The sequence below is a fragment of the Pollachius pollachius genome, assembly GCF_949987615.1.
Source record: "Pollachius pollachius genome assembly, chromosome: 9".
Taxonomy (NCBI): domain Eukaryota; kingdom Metazoa; phylum Chordata; class Actinopteri; order Gadiformes; family Gadidae; genus Pollachius; species Pollachius pollachius.
Genome location: NC_136942.1, coordinates 14,907,955 through 14,928,086, shown reverse-complemented (window position 1 = coordinate 14,928,086; position 20,132 = coordinate 14,907,955). Strand labels below are relative to the sequence as shown.

The 20,132-nt window shown below is 41.7% G+C and overlaps 1 protein-coding gene across 1 annotated transcript in view; it reads right to left on the bottom strand.

The window, feature by feature from the left end:
• Window positions 1-6,878: 6,878 nt before the first annotated feature.
• LOC307081098 (NT-3 growth factor receptor-like) overlaps window positions 6,879-20,132 on the bottom strand; it is a gene marked incomplete at its 5' end in the record, with an annotated part of 112,412 nt that continues 99,158 nt past the window's right edge. The window contains 4 exons of the mRNA XM_079744133.1: window positions 6,879-7,622; window positions 8,425-8,583; window positions 12,645-12,897; window positions 19,240-19,412. Coding sequence (XP_079600259.1) covers window positions 7,437-7,622; window positions 8,425-8,583; window positions 12,645-12,897; window positions 19,240-19,412 — 771 coding nt within the window. The 3' untranslated portion in view covers window positions 6,879-7,436. The remainder of the gene's footprint in view (window positions 7,623-8,424; window positions 8,584-12,644; window positions 12,898-19,239; window positions 19,413-20,132) is intronic.

Genomic DNA, 20,132 nt, shown 5'->3' with positions numbered 1-20,132 from the left:
TAAATCTAGGTTTAAACTAACGTAAATCCTGCTTTTGGCTTAATGTCATAATTTCAGTTATATTTCTTATGTTCGTCTGATCCCATGGTAATTCGAATTATGTCTACTTTGCCTTTTTTGGGGGGGGCTGACAAATCATTTTAAAAACAAAGTGTTTTCAAAATAGTGCTTTTGATGGAAGTCCATGGTGCCATTGGTCGTTGGTCCCGGAAAAAATGCACGGGTTACCTTTATATCAATCGGTATTCAGGCAGCGTTGACGAGCCGCTCACCAACACCTGCTCCTCGTTATCCACGCGGGAACTTCGCTTTAGGCTACGATGTAATTGCTGATATCATCAGCCCCTGTTTTTGGAATTAGCGCCTCTGTCTTCTGCTCCCATCAGAGACTCCACCAATGGTCATTGGAATGGGGGATAATTTCACAGCAGATGAATGCAGGAGGAAAAGACGATCCAGGAGGAAAAGACGATTGCGACAACTTGGACTGTCGAGTCTGTGACTGGATAACCCTTTTGTACACTTGGTGACCCCGCAATGCATGCTTAATTTTAATGAGTGTCACCCTACTATTATATTAGAAAGTACAAAGACCAATCAATCTACCAACATTTGGTGGGTTACACAAAGGAGCCCTGAACTCTGGGAAAGATCATCCATCCTCCATCATAAAGGGACGAATACAAAGAAGACAAATTAGGTTGTATCTGACGATATATTGATATAGCAATGACATTTGTCCAACATTTCTTGATAGACATGTTCATGGCCTTATGCAAGACACAATGTATGACTCAGGACAGTGTGATGTAATGTGACCTGCTCAATATTTAGCATTTCAGAATCATGACATCATCGTCACTGGATCGTCACCTGATCATAAATGACAAGGTGTATGGGGCAGGGGTCATCAAAAAAGATTTCTGCCAGGAGAATGAGGCTCGCCAATCCCTGCCGGAGACACCAGGCTGTCCAGGCCAGAAAGGTGGTGTCGTGGAGCCAACCCATGGACACTCACAAAGAGGAAGCAGAAAGCAGAAAAACACATGAAGGATCGGGACTGGAAACGCTGCAGGAGGCCTGGTCCGAGGACCACCCACACGTACATTTCAGTGCATTTAAAGTATCGCTTTCTGCGGCTAACTGTGCTACTTGAAATCAGGAACACAATGAAGAGATTCCGCCTCCTGCAGAATAAGACTGAGGATTATCGTTATAACAGAACTATGGTTGATACCCGATTTTAAAGAACATACATTATAGTAATAGCCCATATTATTTCTTCCAAGAGCGCCTTTAAAGAATAAAAGACACCGAAACAGTCATCTATTACCTATATACCTTGCTGTAATAGCTTATATTTGAAAGGAAAAAAGTATTGATCCTAAGGCAATAAGAAAAACATACAGGCCTTATCTTTGCAATGACTGCACAGTAGAGTTTAAGTGCCTTCACCTAAACACCACCGCTTATACAGCGAACAAACCACCAGCCCGCTCCCTCAGGCACTCGTGATGACGCCTGCGGAGGACAAAGCTGCTTCCGTTCTCTATCAGTTGGAGTTGGAGGGTTTCAATAACTCTGTGGATAAGAGGGGGCAGCAGCAGGCAGGGTCCCCTGGGGCTCAAGGTTTTTCAGAGCGCGGTAAAACGTTGCGCAATAACACCTTTTGAAGTGTTTGTACAGGGCGTTTTGCAAGCAAAAATACAGTTTTAATTAAGTTCTTTAATCCAAACACTTTTTTGTAACCTTCTTCAAATAATTGAACTCCAAGGTGGCAAAAGAAAGCATGAGTCAAAGACGCAGAGCAAGATGAAGCAGCTTTTATTTGAAGTATCGGAATCATACATAGAGCCTTCTCAAAAGATCGCCACATCTCAGCTTTTTAAAAATACATCATATAAGTCAAATTATTCTAATACATTGTTATAAATTATAGCATGGAGACAGTTATACAATACATTACCCAGAGAGAGAGAAAGAGAGAGAGGGAGAGAGAGAGGAGGAGAGGAGACACCAAGAGATAGAAAGACATTAATATTAAGTAATGATGGTTTGTAGCATTTAAAAAGGACCAGCTATTGAGATTAAATATTTTGTATGCAAAACATGATGGAGTTCAAAGCAGCAGACAGGGTTGGGGATAAAAGTTTGAGAAAATGAGCTTTTGAATAAAACAATTATTATTAAGCCAGGAGGATGGAAAATAAGAATAGAACAGATCGCTAGTTATGAGGCGAGAAATAATGAAGGAGCATAAGGAATGGGGATAAAGACAGGGGGGGTGAAAAATGACTTTACACAAGGAGCACACAGCGAGAAAGAAAGCCCCCTCCTCAGTATATCTCAAAATCATTTGCAAGCAGACAGCAGGGCCTATGCCTGTAGCTGTGTGTATGCATGTGTGTGTGTATGTGTGTATATGTATGTACTTACGCATATGAGTTTGTGTGTGTGGGTGCATACGTGCAAATATGCATGTATAACCCATGTATCTATGCCTTTGCATGTAAGACTTTGAACGTGTGTCCAGAAGGGCAAGCGGAAGTGGATGGGTGTGTGTGTGTGTGTGTGTGTGTGTGTGTGTGTGTGTGTGTGTGTGTGTGTGTGTGTTTGTGTATACGGAGGGGGGGGGGGGGGGGGGGGGCAAAATAGAAAAACACATACGATGCACCATCTCACTCCCAGAGTACAATATCACATTCCAAATCCTTGCATACTTGCTTAACACTGATATATGAGATATATGAATACATGAGAAATAACAGTGATTTTTTTTTAATGGTAACCACCATAGGATTTTCTCTAGCTGTATCACTGACAAGCGAGTCCATTGACTTAATAAACACCTTTTGAGCCAGTAGTATAAGTCATAACCGATTTGAGTCATATGACTATCATTATATACATGGTTTGAAGAGAAATTCCTTTAGGCAGATAGCATGGCAAAAGATAAAATAAAATAGAAATGAATAATGGCTATTGGAAAAAAGATGCATCAGACAGAATGGCAGCATTTGCTGCCATTGCTTGTGTACTGAAGTTTCCCTTCGCAGAAACTATTTGTGTTTGAAGTTAGCATTTACATTTCCCAATTTACTCAGGAACTCCATTTGATGTAATAAAACACAATCATGGGTAACGATAAGGCTCCACAACTGCAGTCGCTAAATAACGTTTCATAAGCTAGGGAAAGAACACCGCTAATACAGCAAGACCAGGAATGCAATTTGCTGAGCCACAAGTTTTTAAGGAACATTCACTCCCAACAGATAAGGTTTGACCAACTTTGTGTGCGAGAACAGGAAGAGTAAAAAGCGTTTCATTAAGCAATGTTTGCATTTGAATAATGCTCATGAAATGTTGCATTTGGGTCTTCCCTTCGCTCGCTAACAATATACACGTGTATGGCATTAGCATGACGTTATCCAAACCCCAAACAGTTCACTATTCTGATTGTTGCACAGTAAGTTGACCAAAAACCATACGTGTTAGAACTGTCAAGAGACAACAAAGAAAGACATGAGCAATAGTCACAAGTATAACCTAGTTAATGACTTATACTGTCTTTATAAATCTATTGGATACACTATATCTATCCAATTTTTGTTTACAGTGGAAAACAGAAGGGTGCAAATTTAGAACCTCTAATTATATAGCACACACGCAAGGAGGAGTCTGTGGACCTTAGAATGTCCTCGTACATCTGTTGGAATTGAGTCACGTGAATACAACGCATAGCATGGAAACTATTGCATTTACAATAGAAACGTGGTTAATGCAGAGGCTGTGGGTGACATGGACCCTGATGGGCCAGGAACATCCTTGTGGAAAAAAGCCCCGTTATCATTTAAGTTTCCTGTTTGGCGACATTATTTCAATAATCAAATTACATTCTAGCTTTCAATTTGTCGCTGTTTCCTCTGATGTAAACAATAAGATGAGGTTTCGCATACAATTGAACTACCGTGAATTAAAAAAAGGATCCCTGCGATCTAGCAATGACACGTGTCCTGGGTTTCCGTGTTGTGTATTGCACAGCACCAAATAATTACATTTACTTGTTGAATATCAAACCCTATAGGCCAGCAGAATCGGGTTTAATCTGGTGTACTGGGGCCACGCTGAATTGAGGGTGTGGCTGTACTATCTGAATACAAAACACATGCCACTTGTAAACGTGGCTGTGGCCAGTGTTTTTGCTTTAGAAGTTTACGCATCCATGTATTGGATTTTTTGTTAAGGTAAGAGCAGAATGCCATTTTTGTCGAGCTGTTCAAGCAAGGAGCAAATTAGTCAATATTTTGCTTATTGTTCTAAGGCTTTTGGTTTAAAGAGCTATAGCTTTGAAGTGGTAAACATGGTTGGATGGAAATCAAATATAAAGCATTGCCTTTTCTGGTGGCAGGCTCCCGAACGTTACAAATAATGTCCCTAACTGGCAGGATTCAAACCCAGGACACCATAAATGAAGAACCACAATGATACCATCAATCTGAAGTGTTGATAGCATTGTACCGCTGCAGTAGAGGAGGAATAAGTGTGACAGTGTACATGTTGGGTTTCGTTCACAACAATATAAATAATCACGTCTTGCACCAGGCAACACATCAGGATCATATCCAGGGTTATCCCTCCCATTTTGACACTTTGAGTTGACTTTGACTTTGATTCTGCAACATTAGCATGAAACCAGCATCTCGAGACAGGTAGCCAATTGAAGCAGAAAGGACTAGGATTTTTTTCTGTAAATGACTTGGTAGTACAGCAAGGGCTTGTACATGGTCATTTGAGAATGTCACTGTGTGTTTGTATAAGAAACAAATGGGAAACGAGTGCAGGCACATGAAATTAGTGAAAGTTAAAAAAGATGGAACAATGTATGATCCTGGAACACTAACTTTACTCTGAGCAGTTTTGATAGAAACTGAGAAGCTCTGTCACTTTGCAATTTCCGCCTTTCACCTGACTTATCCATTGTCATCACGTCATTATCTGAATGAAAAATAAATGTAAATATAGCTGATTTGAATGTCGATTATTTTTGTTAAAATGGTAACAGACACAGTATAACCATAGTTTCTAAATAATACAATAATTACAAGTTAAAAGGAAAACAATAATAAAATATCTATTGTTTTTCGTTTCTTTTTTACTTAACCATATAACAACACAACAAGAATCCTAAAATAATCTAAACCGGAGAAATTAAATAATTTAACATATCTTAAGACATATAAATTTACATTATATACATTCATTTCAGAGTAGCAAGTGTTTTTTTGATCTTCGACTGATGCCTGTTTTGTCTCCATAGAGTTCAGAGTTTCTGTTGCCTTAGTGATGTTCTGCCCATCGGATACATATAATGGAGGGTGGCGTCCTTCAAACTGTTGTGTAATTTCCAATAGTGACCAGTATTGTATCTCGTCTGGTTCTTTTCTGCCCAGTGGCAGAGTGTTCCATGGCTTTGGAGCATGGCAGAGGTCCACACTTTGATTGAAAATAAAAAATAAATTAAAAATATATAGAATATATATTTATAAAAAGAAAGTGAAGTAGTTTTCCTTGGGTAGTTTGATCTTCTTGCCAAGCTCTGCAAGGGTTACGAAAGAAATCAGTTTTCTTTTTCTTTTTTTATGGGACATTTGTTTTTATCTTTTTTATGTATCATTTTTTTCATTGTTTATTCATGTTTTTATTATTTTTCACTTTTATATTTTTTGGTTGACAGAGTGCTGAAAGTAGGTTGTTGAATGTAGGTCATGACAGACAGAGAGCTGTAAACAGAGATTTACAGCTAATGCACATGTCTTAGCAGGTAAACAAAATGCAAAAGTGCTTTTATTTGAAAGAATGTTTTTTTTTATGTCTTTTGTTTTCCACGTTTAGAAAGAAGTAGGAGGCACTTGGGTCCATCTCAAAATGGCGACAGTCAGTCAGACCACGCTTCTAATCTCACAATTGGAGGGTTCCGGGAAAAGTACCTGTTGATGTGGGCAACTCAGAAAGGCTAACATTACAACCTGCTCTTAAGAACCAAGGTTTTGGTAGGAGTTCGGCTCTAAAGGACAGTAAAGAGTGCACTTGGACACGGGGCTAATTTTGATGGAACACAGTGATTGGTGAGATGACGGCTTTGAGTCAAAAGTTCACTTTGTTTCTTCTTCTGTTTCCTTGAAGTTTGTGCAATGGATGTTGCCTGGTCCGAGTGCAGGCCATGGGAACAAGTTAAATTAGCCATGCATTGATGGTTTCTAACCAAGGTCCAGAATGCAGCGGTTTAAATAAGCCACAATAAAAAAAGGTTTAACCCAATAGCCCGCATTATGCCTTCCAATTCTGAAGAAATCGTATGAAAATTTGATCGTTGGCCTTTTGGGAAATAGAATTGTGACCAGGTTGGATCTAATGGCCAACCAATTCTCACGATGATTTGAAAAAGATATCCATTCCCTAACTTCTTGGGTCATGTTACATTACTGGTAATGTGCTAGGCTAGTACATTACCACATTCACTTTTTCATAAGGCCATATTTTGTGATTACGGATTAAGTTGAATCTTAGAACGGGATAGCTTTTAGGGAGGCCAGACAAGGTAGGAAATAAATGTCATTTTTATCATTGGTGGCCATGTTTAAATCTTGCATTCAACTGGTAGCCTCGTTTAAACTTCCAGGAGACGAGGTGGGTTGTGTTCCTGAAGTGTGCAGGCCCTGGATTCAGTAATGAAGAGACTACTTTCTAGATAGCGTCTGTCTCCGCTTAGGACTTTGTTGTTGTTTAATTAAAGAGGAGTGTTTAAGCTACTGTTGCAGAAATGAATGGGGGCTATAACATTGTCTGAGGAGCAAAGTATGATTTTTTTCTTTGCAATGAGCGATAGGTCTTTCCCAGAATAGACTAGGCAGGTTTGAAGACTGAATATATATATATATATATATATATATATATATAGATATAGATATAGATATAGACTATTCTGCTGCTACTGTTGCTTTAAATGAACAAAACGAAGGTATTAAATGCTAAGGGCCTGCAAAGGGTTGCTGACAGTTTGGATGCTGACAGTGGGAAGGAATCCGGTTGAGTTTGACTCCAATCATGTCATGTGTGCGAAGACGTGGGACCAAAGAGTGTGACGGAGGGCATTGGAACTCACGAGGAACCACAAAACTATATAATCCAATGTCATTTATTCCGGTATGGTGGCAAATTCAATTCAATTCCTTTAAAGAGTTGTACCGCTGTCAAGTCAGCCTCGTCTAAGATTTGACCTCGTGCTCGGTCAAAAGTCAGCTTCTACTTGTACAGCAGGAGACGCGACTCTGGTAGACTCCCACTCCGCTCCCATCCAATATCCTCCGTTACTCGTTCCAATCCAGTGTAGTCCGATCTGAGACCTGCCCCCTTTTCCCCTCTGCCTTCCCGTATGTTTACCCTAGTATATCCAGATAGACAGGCGCCGCCTTCATCATGGTGAAGAGCATCTTCTGGATATCCTTAATGTTCAGCCGCTGCTGGGGCTCCCTCTGCCAGCAGCCAAGCATCATGTCGTAGATCTCCTTGGGACAAACCCTGGGGCGCTCCAGAACCCTTCCCTGGGTGATGCACTCGATCACCTGGAGACAGAGGGATACATACAGAAAGGTTCATAGGAATGCAGGGATTTAGGGCTCTCACTAAAGGACAACGCAACAACATCATTTTGCCCACGTTGCATTACCAAGAGATTGCCCCTGTCTTTTAATGAGGTTTGGTTGCACCGGTGTGCTTTAACCAGCTTTATCAAGCAAATCATGTACAAAAACATGCAAGCAGATTTTTCTCTTTGGAGACAAGAATAATGCTTATGGTGATGGTGAAAATATGTCACCTAAATATTTATACATTCTGCGTTCAAGACTGTGCATTATGTGTAAACAACATGCATTACAGATGAAGTGATCTGCATACATAACTCCATCGCACAATACAATCAGATTTTCTCATAAGACAGTCCAATGAAAAGTACAAGTGTTTTGAATGTCAAAAACATTCATTGGACTGTATGATGAAGTGAATCTGATATCTAATTACAATTCTACAAATTGTAAATGGACTGCATTTATATTGCACTTTTATCTTAAGATGGGTGAAGCTTTACAATATTGCCTTCACCCATTAATGCACACATTCACAGCGGAGTCAACCATGCGAGGCTACAGCCAGCTCGTTAGGAGCCTGTTAGGTCAGGTACACATCGACACTCAGCTAGGACGAGCTGGCGATCTAACTAGCAACCTTGCAGTCACCAGCCAGTCCGCTCTACCTACTGAGCTGCTGCCACCCATGGCAATACATAGCAATGATTGAAGGCCATTTTCTATTCAGGTTTGAGTCAGGTCTCCTCAACTAATACACTATGTGTGGGAGTTCATTCACCTCGTTGTTGGCCAGCTGGAACCAGGGCTGTTTGCCGTAGGTGAAGATCTCCCACAGAATGACTCCGAAGCTCCACACGTCGCTCTCAGTGGTGAACTTCCTGTACATGATGCTCTCCGGAGGCATCCAGCGAATGGGCAACATGGTGTGTCCTCCCACCTACACACGCGCGCGCACACACACACACACACACACACACACACGCGCACACACACATACACACACACACACAGAAGCACGCACAAAAGATAGACGGGCACACAGACACAGATTACGGAGAATGCCGGGTAACACCTTTCCATTCTTTATTCTGAATGGATACTGTACCAAAGGGCACAGGACAGTGAATAAATAAAAGGTAAAGTAAGATTTTTTAAATTTATTTATTGGGTTATTTTGGTTTGTGTAGGTGTTATGACACATTTCATGCAATAATTGAGGTGCAGCGAGTCCCACCTGACATGACCCCTACCTTGGAAGGCATAGAGGTGAGGCTAATTGGGAACCCCTCAATGTTTGGGCATGCAGCCACTTTGTTTTGGATATGTGGGTTCGTGAGGCAACGTAAATGCCTTATCATTTTTCAATTGTATTAGTTTCTAAGGGAACTAGTATTCCCTTAACTGTAAAGACATCAATAAATATATGTATTAATTGAAGCCTGGGTCAAACTGTATACTGAAAATTAAGAAAAAAAATGTCAGTATAATTAACTGGAGATTTACGATGCTTGTCTTGAATATAATAATAAAGTACTTTGAAAGAACTAATGTTCCATATAATGTCTATAGTATAATTAAGACTATATCGTTAAACATGATATTTTAACAGAACAGTAATAATCTAGAATTTTTAAATTCTAGACAAACATTAATTAATCCTGGCTCTTTCAATCGTTGTAAAGACAAGCAAATTCTCTCTCTTGGATAGCCATGATATCCTGAAGAGGCCTGGCAATAAAACCGAAACATGCTGCCTGAAACATTCATACAGTCACGTTTCATCTGAACCACGCTGCAGAAAACACAGAAACAATTCTTTATTCATGATTTCACAGCGTCTCCAGCAGTGGTTCTTAGATATGCCTGTTGCAAGATTTAAAGGGATCTAGAATCAGGCTTATTTATTGTTGTTTGTATATATTCTTTCCTGAATGTGAACATACTGTAGGCTACACCAGCAACAACGGTTGGAAGAAAGATTGTAATACAGATAGAAAGAAGTTTGTAGTTTTAGTCGTTCTTTTCTGCAATGTGAAGCCACGTTTTATATTGACACCATTTCTCACTAAAACTGCCTCCCTTAAATGATTCAAACTCATTCTTTTATACTTTTCCATGTGTGGAACCTGGAGTTATCGAAGTTCTCTTTTGGGAAAAACCCTTCTCTTTTATTGTCTCTCTTACCTTCTATCTGGTGTAAAAAAGGCTACATTTTCAACAGAGTTAAATCCGGTCAATTATATTGCACACATACTTTTTGCCACCCGCACACACCTACAAAACCTTAAATTACCTCATTTGGATAGTTAAAAGAAAATGCACAAGGGCCACATAAGGTGCAATACTATTGCCCACATAAGGTCCTGCTACTACTGATAGCAGGACACTCTGAGCTAATTGTCATATCCCGGTTTGTTTTCGGAAGTAATTTAAGAGATGCCTTCAGTGCTCGGGTATTAGGAGCTAAACAGAACGACGTTCCTCGACATAGCTGATGGAGGAGAAGTGAGGATGTCAGAGCAGACGCCCATATCATAGTACATGGTATAGATTATAATTTGTTCATTATCCATTAATCAGCGAGGTCTCTTGACTCACTCAGCCCTGCATGCGGCTCCACTTCCACGGATGCCTAACAATTGCCCTCCGGTGCTCCCGTGACAAATTGTCTCTGTGGAGCCATGACATGTCTTCTGAACACACGGAAACGCACTTAAACGCCACACGCACGTCCCTCCTACTGTTTGTCATTGCCGAATTCTCTCTTTAATTGTCTCTCTCTTTCCCCCTCTCTCTCTCTCTGTCTCTCGCTTTCCTCCTGTGAATAGGAACAGAATCCTTCTCTTGTCTTTCACCTGGCACATTTCTCTCTTCTCTCACTCCACTTCAACCTGTAAAAACGTTTTCTTTTCTCTAAGCCTTGGGCAAGCTGAGCCCTGAGGGCTTATCCAGAAACACTCACTCACAATGCAAGCATACTAAGGGCACTCTTCATTGGACCCATATTTCTTTAAATGATTCAGAGACGCACGCACACACAAACAAACTAAACCCGGGATTGGGGAACAAAAAATGTTTTTGTTTGGTTTCGTAATCGTCCGCAAACACACATGAAAAGGGCCACTTCACCGTGTTGTTGATTGTGTCTTTAGACCTTGGAAATAAATGGAGGTTGTTCATCGACTCAGCATACTGTCCTCATTGACAACAGTCGGTGGACTGACTGAGCTCCAGGAATAATGACGCTTGTGGATGCAAGGCTATAACTTATCAGCTTACGTTAAAAGAACAATACAGAGCTTCATTATCTGTCCCTTTTTGTTTTCCAATGCCTGCTGGTAGTGTCTGTGTTTGTATGTGTTTGTGTGGGTGGTTGTGTATGTGTTTGTATTGGTTCACTGGTTGAATGGACTAGCCCCCTTAGACCAGAATGGCTTCCAAATGAGCCTGCTATTTATTGGTCCTCGGTATTTGGAAGCAAATGGCATGCATGGTAAATAGCGTTGTGCACTTTTGCTGACCCCTCTGTATTGGATATCTCCTGGATAATTCAGACATATGGCCGTGCAGCCCTCTCCAGCAAGTCAACTAAGCACAGTGCTCGTTGTTTTCTATCAGACTGCAGGGAAATAGCCTGCACATTAAAGAGAATTACTGTGGTGAAATTAAAATCTCCGACCTCTCTCCTTGTCTCCTTTCCTTTACTGCGTACGTGCGACTGCAGAATTAGAGACCTCGGATGCATGTTAAGCAGAAGCGGATTTCTGCCCTCAAAGAGGAAGTACACACACGAGCATGTGTGTGCATGCCAGCACACACCCCCATTAGTATTGCCAAGTTCATGTGTTTGTTCGTGTGTGGGAGAGAGAGATTGCATCTGTGATTGTGTGTGTGTATATGTTTGGGTGTCTGTTAGAGACATAGATTGTGTGTGTGTGCGTGTGTGTGTGTGTGTGTGTGTGTGTGTGTGTGTGTGTGGATGCATGCAGGTCGTACCGTTTGAATACAAATGTGGCTCATTGTAAGTCTTCCCCATTGTGTTCATTTTTGTGTTCAGTTAATATTCTAGCAGGCATGTGTGCACATAAGGATGTGCGCTGCACTTGCGTGCGTGAGTGTGTTTGCTTGCGTGTCTGTATGGAGGTTATATACCTGCTACGAAAGCTGGCGTATATGCCTGCATTGCTTTGATACTGTCAGCATATTTCTGCATGTGACTGCGGTGGGGACAAGATACGATTGGCAGGTTGTCAACAACAGCAGCTTTCTGAATATTTTTTCCCCTTTTGTTGTACCTGCAAGAGAACCCAGGATGGTTACTCATCATTCATGTGGAACCTGTCCACGATACCACTTAGATCCTACGTGTGCGGTATTTGTATTCAAAACAGCAAATAGCAATCCAATCATTGATGAACCTTTTCCCTTATCTTTGACTCAACTCTGCATAATTCCTGTTCTCAACGTGCAGAATACAGATAATAGTCTTTAACTCAACCAGTTCCTATTTAAATTTACAATAAGGAATAATGGCTCCTTTAACGTTTGATTCTTTCAAGTGTTTCTAATGCTTTATGAAGCACATTAACTGGTAACTACAGTACATATTAACCCCCTAAAAGTAAAATAAAAATCTATCCGTTTTTTTTCTCCAATGGAACTACCAGCGGGACATTTAGGAAGGCATTAGAGGTAAAATAGACCACGGGAGCTGCTTAGGGAAATGGGGCAAGATGGAGTCATTGACATTTACTGCCAAATACAAATGATTTCCCACCACGCCAATTAAAGTGCTTGGAGAGTCTGCTGAAAATCCCTCAGAGTCTCTGTTATTGTGCTCCAGAAACACAAACTTGTTCTGGAGAGCCAGAAGTGTGTGCACAGCATGGAAAAGTACATTATATATTTAAGCATCTTGGGCTCCGTGGCTCATTACAATATGATGACTTTGACCAAAAGAATAGGAAAAAGTAATGGAATTCTATCGATGCAACTTACTAAACTCACCCGATAATAGTCTGTGCTGTAGATATCCCTGGACATCCCAAAGTCTCCGATCTTCACCAGAAGTCCGTTGCCCACCAGACAGTTCCTGGTTGCCAGGTCACGGTGCACAAAGTGCTGGGAGGCCAGGTAGATCATCCCAGCAGCAATCTGGCTGGCAATGTGCAGCATCTGAGACAGGCCCAGCTCCCCATTGGTCTGCAGGGGCTGTCCATCAACCAGGATGAGGGCATCCGGCCCGTGGGCTCTGCAGAGCATAAGTAAGAGGTGGGCGGGAAAAGGGAGGATGGGGTTGGAGGGGTAGGGAAACAGAGTTAATTGTGGAGTTACTAAATAACCATAGGAGCCATTGAACTGAACCCATCACAGATATTATCCGCAGGAAAACTCCTTGTGGACACTATGAAGGGAGTACATTTCAAATCATAAACAAAATGAGAGGCCTATTATGATTATATAAAAACGGCAGGGAGACTACTGAGTAAATGATTCAAGCTGGGTGATATCCTGCTCTACTGCAGAGGAAGGACTGGCACTAGACCCAGGACGAAGATTGGTTGCTGGGATGGCCTCAAGCTGTATGTCATAACCACTGGGCACCCCTAATAAGTGAAGACAATTATTTATACTACACATTATTTATACTATACACAGCTATCTTGAATTGAGGTGCAAACTATTCGACGGCATGCAGTCTATACCTCGTTGACAAAGTTTAAATTGAGTCACTTGCTTGTTTTGTTATGTATTGCAATACATATAATATTTGATCATTTTTATATTCATTTAATCACAAAAATATTTTGACTTTTAATATTCTTTGTACATATAATAATCTAAATAAATGGACAGACATAGATACATGTTAAAGATTATATTTTAGACCTTTGGCCAGGACACTAGAAAACGACAAGATGATATTGTTTATATCTACCATGGTCTGTGCACACATGTATCCGTTCCTCGAGCCACTGTTGCTAAGTCAAATCTTTCAAGGCTCTGAAAAAAAAGTCTATTAATATCTTCAGAATGATGTGGGAGAGAACTGTGTAGGCAACACATTTCCGGAACATTCTTTTTTTTTAAACAATAGATTCCTCTGTGAGACAAATTCAAGTCCATCGCTTGAGGTAACATCTCTAATACAACACGTCTGGCATTTGGCTTTATTAGTCGTGAGTCACCGATGTGAGTCAGCCTTAAAGATGGAGCACGGGGGGTAGCTGTCAGCCTATTTTAGTGCAAGCAAAAGGCATTATACTTGTACATAACTTCTCGGGGAGGAAGACAGTAAAGGCTAGTGGGTTCGGAATGATTCGATGGCCAACATGAGTGAAGCAGAGAACAAATAATCGATAGAGCGCTGGCTGAGGTGTCTGGTAGTCAGATGGTGTTATGATCCGCGTCGCGGCCTGCGGCCACTAGGGGCCCAGCTAACCCGAGGTGACAGTCTAGCGCCTCCGAAGCCACTTCTTCAGTGTTTGTTGTGTCTGAAACCCCCTTATTACTGTCTGAGGGTTTCTTTATATCGGTGTCGGTTCTTATTAGTTTGTGTGTCTCTTACGTGTCTGTGTATGTGCATCACTGCCCCTGCTTCAATGGGCTTAAGTCACAGATACTGCTAGTATGAAGATCAGACATACCTACACACATAAAGTACATAACCACACACACTTTGTGTGTGTGTCTCTGTGTGTGTGTTTATGTGTGTGTACGTGTGTGTGTGTGTGTGTGTGTATGTATGTGTGTGGGTGTAGGTTTGTGGGGGGGGACTTTATGCCAGTGCATGCCAGTGGAATTATATGTGTGTGTGTGTGCGTGTGTGTGTGTGTGCGTGTATGTGTGCTTGTGTGTGTCTGTGTGTGTGTCTGTGTCTCTGTGTGTATTTGTAGTATAGAGCAAGGCAATCGCTGCATGCTAAATTAGCAGTGTCCTGAATGATTTGATGCCAGTACTTTAATGGAAACACAATTACCAGGCTGAAATTAACTTCCAAGTCACCAAGAGACAGAGTGTCACTGTGCCCGCACACACACACACACACACACACACACACACACACACACACACACACACACACACACACACACACACACACACACACACACACAAAAGCATGAATGTCTCATGTGTGCCAAACACTGCAAAACATCCTGGCAGTGACATTCAGAAGTACAGACTCCCTGTAATTGCGATGACTCGTAGCGCTTGCAATAATCTTCTGAACCCAAGCACTGGCGCAACAATTGCAACACTATTTATTCCATTATTCATTCTATTTTATGTGCTTGCTTTTAGGATTGGATCTTATAATCAAAGAAGGTTATCTTACTCATAATAATACAATATAAAGTGATTGTGTTATTTATTTTGTGTCAAATCTTTTCTTTGGCCTATTATGACTTATAATTCTGATTATTATTATTTTCATCATCTAGAATTTGAAGACAGATCCATAATGGGTTTGGTGATTAATTATTTCAGTATTGAGTTACCCAATCGAAAACACAACAACATTTAACTGGACAAACACAATTGCGTTACACTTGGCCTTGAAAAGCTAAAGAAAACGAAGAAAAATAAGGGCTTTTCCCTTTGGCTTCACACAGTGGGGATGATTGCTGCTGTTCTTGAAGAGTCTCTGTTGAAGCTCTTGGGGTGTAGCACAGAGGAGACTGGAGAGATAATGGTTTTTTTGTGTAGCTTTCGACGCTCTAACTGGGTGTGTTTGCTTTGTTCCCCGAGACGGCCTCATCCATCAATCACCCGCTCAGAGCCGCGTTAACAGGGAACGCTCTCGCCTTTTTACATTTATTTTATACCGGAGGTTGGCAAGGAGAGTCTTGCATTAGCGATGGCCTCTTGCCGTTGCGTACGCGTAGCCCTGTGTGGTCAGGGTCACAGAGCTCCAGCTGTGAGGGAAGATGATTTAAAGGTGTTGTTGTTGCGTGCTGTTTTTGTTTGTTTGTTTTCTTTGCCAGGCAGGTCACACTGCCCTTGGGCAAGCCCATATGTAACGCAGACAGAAATAGAACAGGCGCCATAAGCAGGGTGGGTACTGATGCGGTACGCGGTACACTTTTTACAAGTTAGGCTATGATATATGTAGACATACTTTTCAAATACTTACAAAACCAAGCAACGCTTTGAGCCTCCTCATTATTCTGTACCGCTGCTAATTAACTGCAAACGAGCTTGTCTTATGCGTGCGTCTGTCTCCAAGCGCAGGACAAGACAAAGACTCGGCCGTGCCTTATCCGTCACTGCCTGACAATCAATGGGGGGGGGGGGAGAGGGGGAGAGAGAGAGAGAGAGAGAGAGAGCAGTAACAAGAGAGGGCGCGATAGAAAGCGGTTCCAGGAGAATTCGAGTAATGGCCCAACAACGGACACTATTTTGAGATGGAAGGTGAACTGGATGCTGGTGTTGTCTGAGGGGCCGCACCCCATGTCACTCTGTCACTCAGCGTGGACCTGCCTTGTTCCAACAGAGACCCTCATCCATCAGTCAAAGGAATGGATGGGGGGGGGGGGGGGGGGGGGGGGGGGGGGGGGGGGGGGTCAGGGTAGAGACTCTACAGCTCTATAATGAAGATGAACCAACCTGTGCTCTGAGATGGACCTTTTCTTTTTTTTTGGTGGGGGGGAGGGGATTGGTTTCAGATTGTAACGTTACAATGGCGATACAATCTGAAACAGAGGTAATCTTCAAGAAGAATGAAAGCAAAGGATCTTTCAAGTTAGATACATTTAGTTCAAGAGGGGAGGAGGGTCGCAGAATTGGGTATTGTTCATGTTCAGGTAATTGTCAGTCTTCAACATATAGTTCACCTTGTGTTCATTTATCACTAAATGTCTGCGGGCGGACCGAGTTCACACAGCCACAGCTGGTGTTGTTATGGCTCAATCAGTGTTGGCCCACTCAGCTTCCACCTTACTTCTTAAAGTATCAATTGTTTTTTTAAATAATCATAATTCATAATACTATAAATTGTTATGGGTCTCATCTGATTAAAAAAGGATTAAAGTGAGCTCCCACATTTGTATTTGCTATGTAAAGACTGTGATAATCAATGTAAAACAACATTGTGTTCAAGAGATTTCATCCTATTTCTTGCCAACAGAAGAATACTTTCATTGTTGGTGTTCCAGAGGCTTCCATATAGCTCGCAGGTCACCAGCAGTATCTCTCAAGACAGCTATCTCACATTTCTACCCCATTTCATCCTTTAATAAAATGAGTGGAAAGCAATAGATTATGGTGGGTGGAGAAGAGGGTCGATTACGACACAGTCTGCAGATATTGGATAGACATATAAGTGTATAAGTTATTCTGTAAGCAATGATTGGATTCTTGGAATTGTCGACGCATCATTGCTGTGATATAAAATTTACATTAAAAGACTGCAGACCAGAGCCAAGAGGACCTTTGAGACAAACCGTTTTCTCACCGATAAAAAACTTTGTTTTCATACTCTTGGTGGTAAAAAATCTTTCTTTACGAAAACATCCAATTACACAGCTGTAGACATTTTGGCCAATGAGAGGGGAGCAGAAGATAAAATACCTCCATGCATCCCTAGTAATGTTAGGGTAGGCTATTTATTTTAGAAGCATTTCTTGTCATATTTGTTGAAATTCTCTTTACATCCCGATCCTAAGCAATAAATCAAAAGCCGACAAAAGAAATCATGACTATGTGGCTGTTGCGGGCCTGTTATAAGCTCACCTAATTATTACATTCGGCCCGAATGAAATGTTGGATGACCTTCTTATCTGACTATCTAGCTACAATGGTGGCAAAAGTAAACACATCCTTTATTAAGTAGAAGTACTGATACTTCTACTTAAAAAAATACTCTGGTATAAGTAAAAGTACTGCATCAACTTCTTTACCTAAATAAAAGTGGAAAATACAGGCTCTGAATTGTAATGTAAGTATAAAAGTAAAAAGTTTCCCTCTGATATTTCTACCAGCTGTTTCTGTGCAAAGGGCTATGTTTTGCACTGTTGCGTACATTTTTTCTTTTGTCTGTGTTGTATTGTGTTGATCAAATGGAGTCAGCTCTCATTCAAATAAAATAAACTATTTGCTGAAAATAATGAACAGATTTATTCGCTCCAATGTGTAATCAGTTTCAATGTAAGCAACAGAACTCGAAACATTATGATCAAAACGAGATCACACTTCTGGTCTAATTACGCCTTAAAACTCTTCAGTTTTTGTTGACCTTAAATCTCTACAGGTCTACAAAAACCTTCTCAGGTTGGCACAAGACACAACGCATTCACCCGAAATCGTTCTTTGAGCCGACAACTTCCAACGTTTATCTTAAATAAGCTCATGGACTGGGAATGTCTTGTCTCTTCTCCTGCTCCTTCCCCGTCTGCAATGTTTTCTGGTTCACTTTAATTCATCCTCACTCGCTACTAGTTCTCCAAAAGATGCCATTTCTGCTGATTGAAGTCTCCCTTTTGACATCGGCTTCTACGTCATTTTTGTCTTGTAACATCTGTCGTATGTGAGGTGCACCAATGGTTACATCAAGGGATCCTCTTTTCTATGTATTATTGTCCCATGCATCTTTATTGAAATTGGTCTTGATGTTGGGAAGGCGTGCAAAATAATTATGCAAAATAGACGTTATCAGTGTGAGGGCAGTTGCATTGTCTTTGCGCCACAGTTAGGGCAATTAGCAGATGCTTTATCCAAAATGGCTTACAGCAGTTCATACACACATTCACACATTGACGGCGGAGTCAACCATGCAAGGCAACAATCAGCTTTTCGGGAGCTGTTAGGGTTGGGTGTCCTGCTCAAGAACAACTCGAGCCTGGGAATCAAACTAGCAACCTTTCGGTTACAAGTCAACCCGCTATACCTTATGAATTCTCCATCAAATCTTTAATGGATGTTGTTTCCATCAAGGTCAAAGATGAGTGGTCAGGAAAGGACCTAGGGCTTAATTAATTAGACTATTAGACCAGAGTGGGGGTCTTCCACAAGGCTAGGCAGACCCATTGCTAAAGCTAGCGAGAGAGTCATATGATTTGGGGCAGTGTCTTTGGAGGGAGGCCTGAAGGGAGGGGTAGGATTTTATTGTTGGATACTTTCAAAATGTAGCTTACTCTGGCAGGCTCCTCTAAACTGCCAACCCTAGCTTCAATCTTTTGGAGTAGAGTCATAAAGCCACTTAGCTAACATTCATTGTGTACCTTTTATCCTCGAGGATAGATTAAAGATAAATACAGAGAGGGCAGGATAGGGTTGTGCTTAGTGGTGTTTGACTCACAGCCATAAGGTTATGGGTTTTTCAAAAAATCCAACCCTCGAGCAAGACCCCTTAGCCTTCCCTGCCTATTAACAACTTATATCAAAACAAATCACTGTAAGTTCCTTCGGATAAAAGCATCCGCTAAATTGATTAATCCCAGAATCCATGGTAAGAGATAAACTGTTCCTCTTGCGGATGGAATAGCTGGACTTGACGGAATACCGCCCCATCCACCACCCTACCTACAAGACGCCCCCGTCCCCGCCCACCCCCTCTAAGGCGGACCCCCAGCGGCCACTCAGGGTGTGAACCAACCTGAGGAACTTGTTCAGGTCGCCGTGTTTCATGTACTCGAACACCATGATGAGGGGGTCCCCGTCCACACACACGCCGTAGAACTTGACGATGTGCTCGTGCTGCAGATTGGTGAGCAGCTCGGCCTCCCGCTGGAAGTCCTTCCTGGCCGCCAGGGTGGGGTCCTTCAGGGTCTGGGCGGAGACGGACAGAGAGCGTGTGAGCGCGGTCATGTCCACATGGACGCCCGCCTTGGCCTTTGGATCGTAGGTCGACTTATTGCCATCGCCATGTTGGAAATAGCAAAGACTCCTCACGGAAACCTATACAAGTAATCGGGGGAGCAGTGGTTTTTTTGGAATAAAAATCATCTTTACATTTCTCAATGCATCACTTTTATTCAAGGCTTTTTGCAGAAAATATACTATATTTTTTACGATGAATATCAAAATGACTCATTGAAACTGGCTGCGAAAAGTAACTGGGCTTTTTATCCTTGGCGTCTCAAGTTTCGCGGCCCCGTCGGCGTGTGGCAGCAACAGGTTGAGGCCGTCAATGCAGTCTATGTATATTGGTGTACGTGTCTGAGAGTGTGTGTGGGAGAGTGTGAAAGCCTCTATTCTAAAAGGAGAGATCTCGGTGTGTTTAAATGCAGCCTTTTTAAATCGATTTCAGTTAGATGGTAAAAAAAAAACAATGACTTGACCTACAGATCAACCTAACCCAACAGTCTTGCATACATTTTCATGAAGATATAGAAGATATAGGTAAATACTTTCGATGCTGCATGCATCTTGTATGGATAACCCAAAGGAGGCTTTTAGCGCTGGTATTGAGTCTGTCCCTAGCCTTCTTCGGTGCTGTAGAAGTAGCTGCTAGTAAGTCCTCCAGCTTACATCCATCCAGGTGTGCTA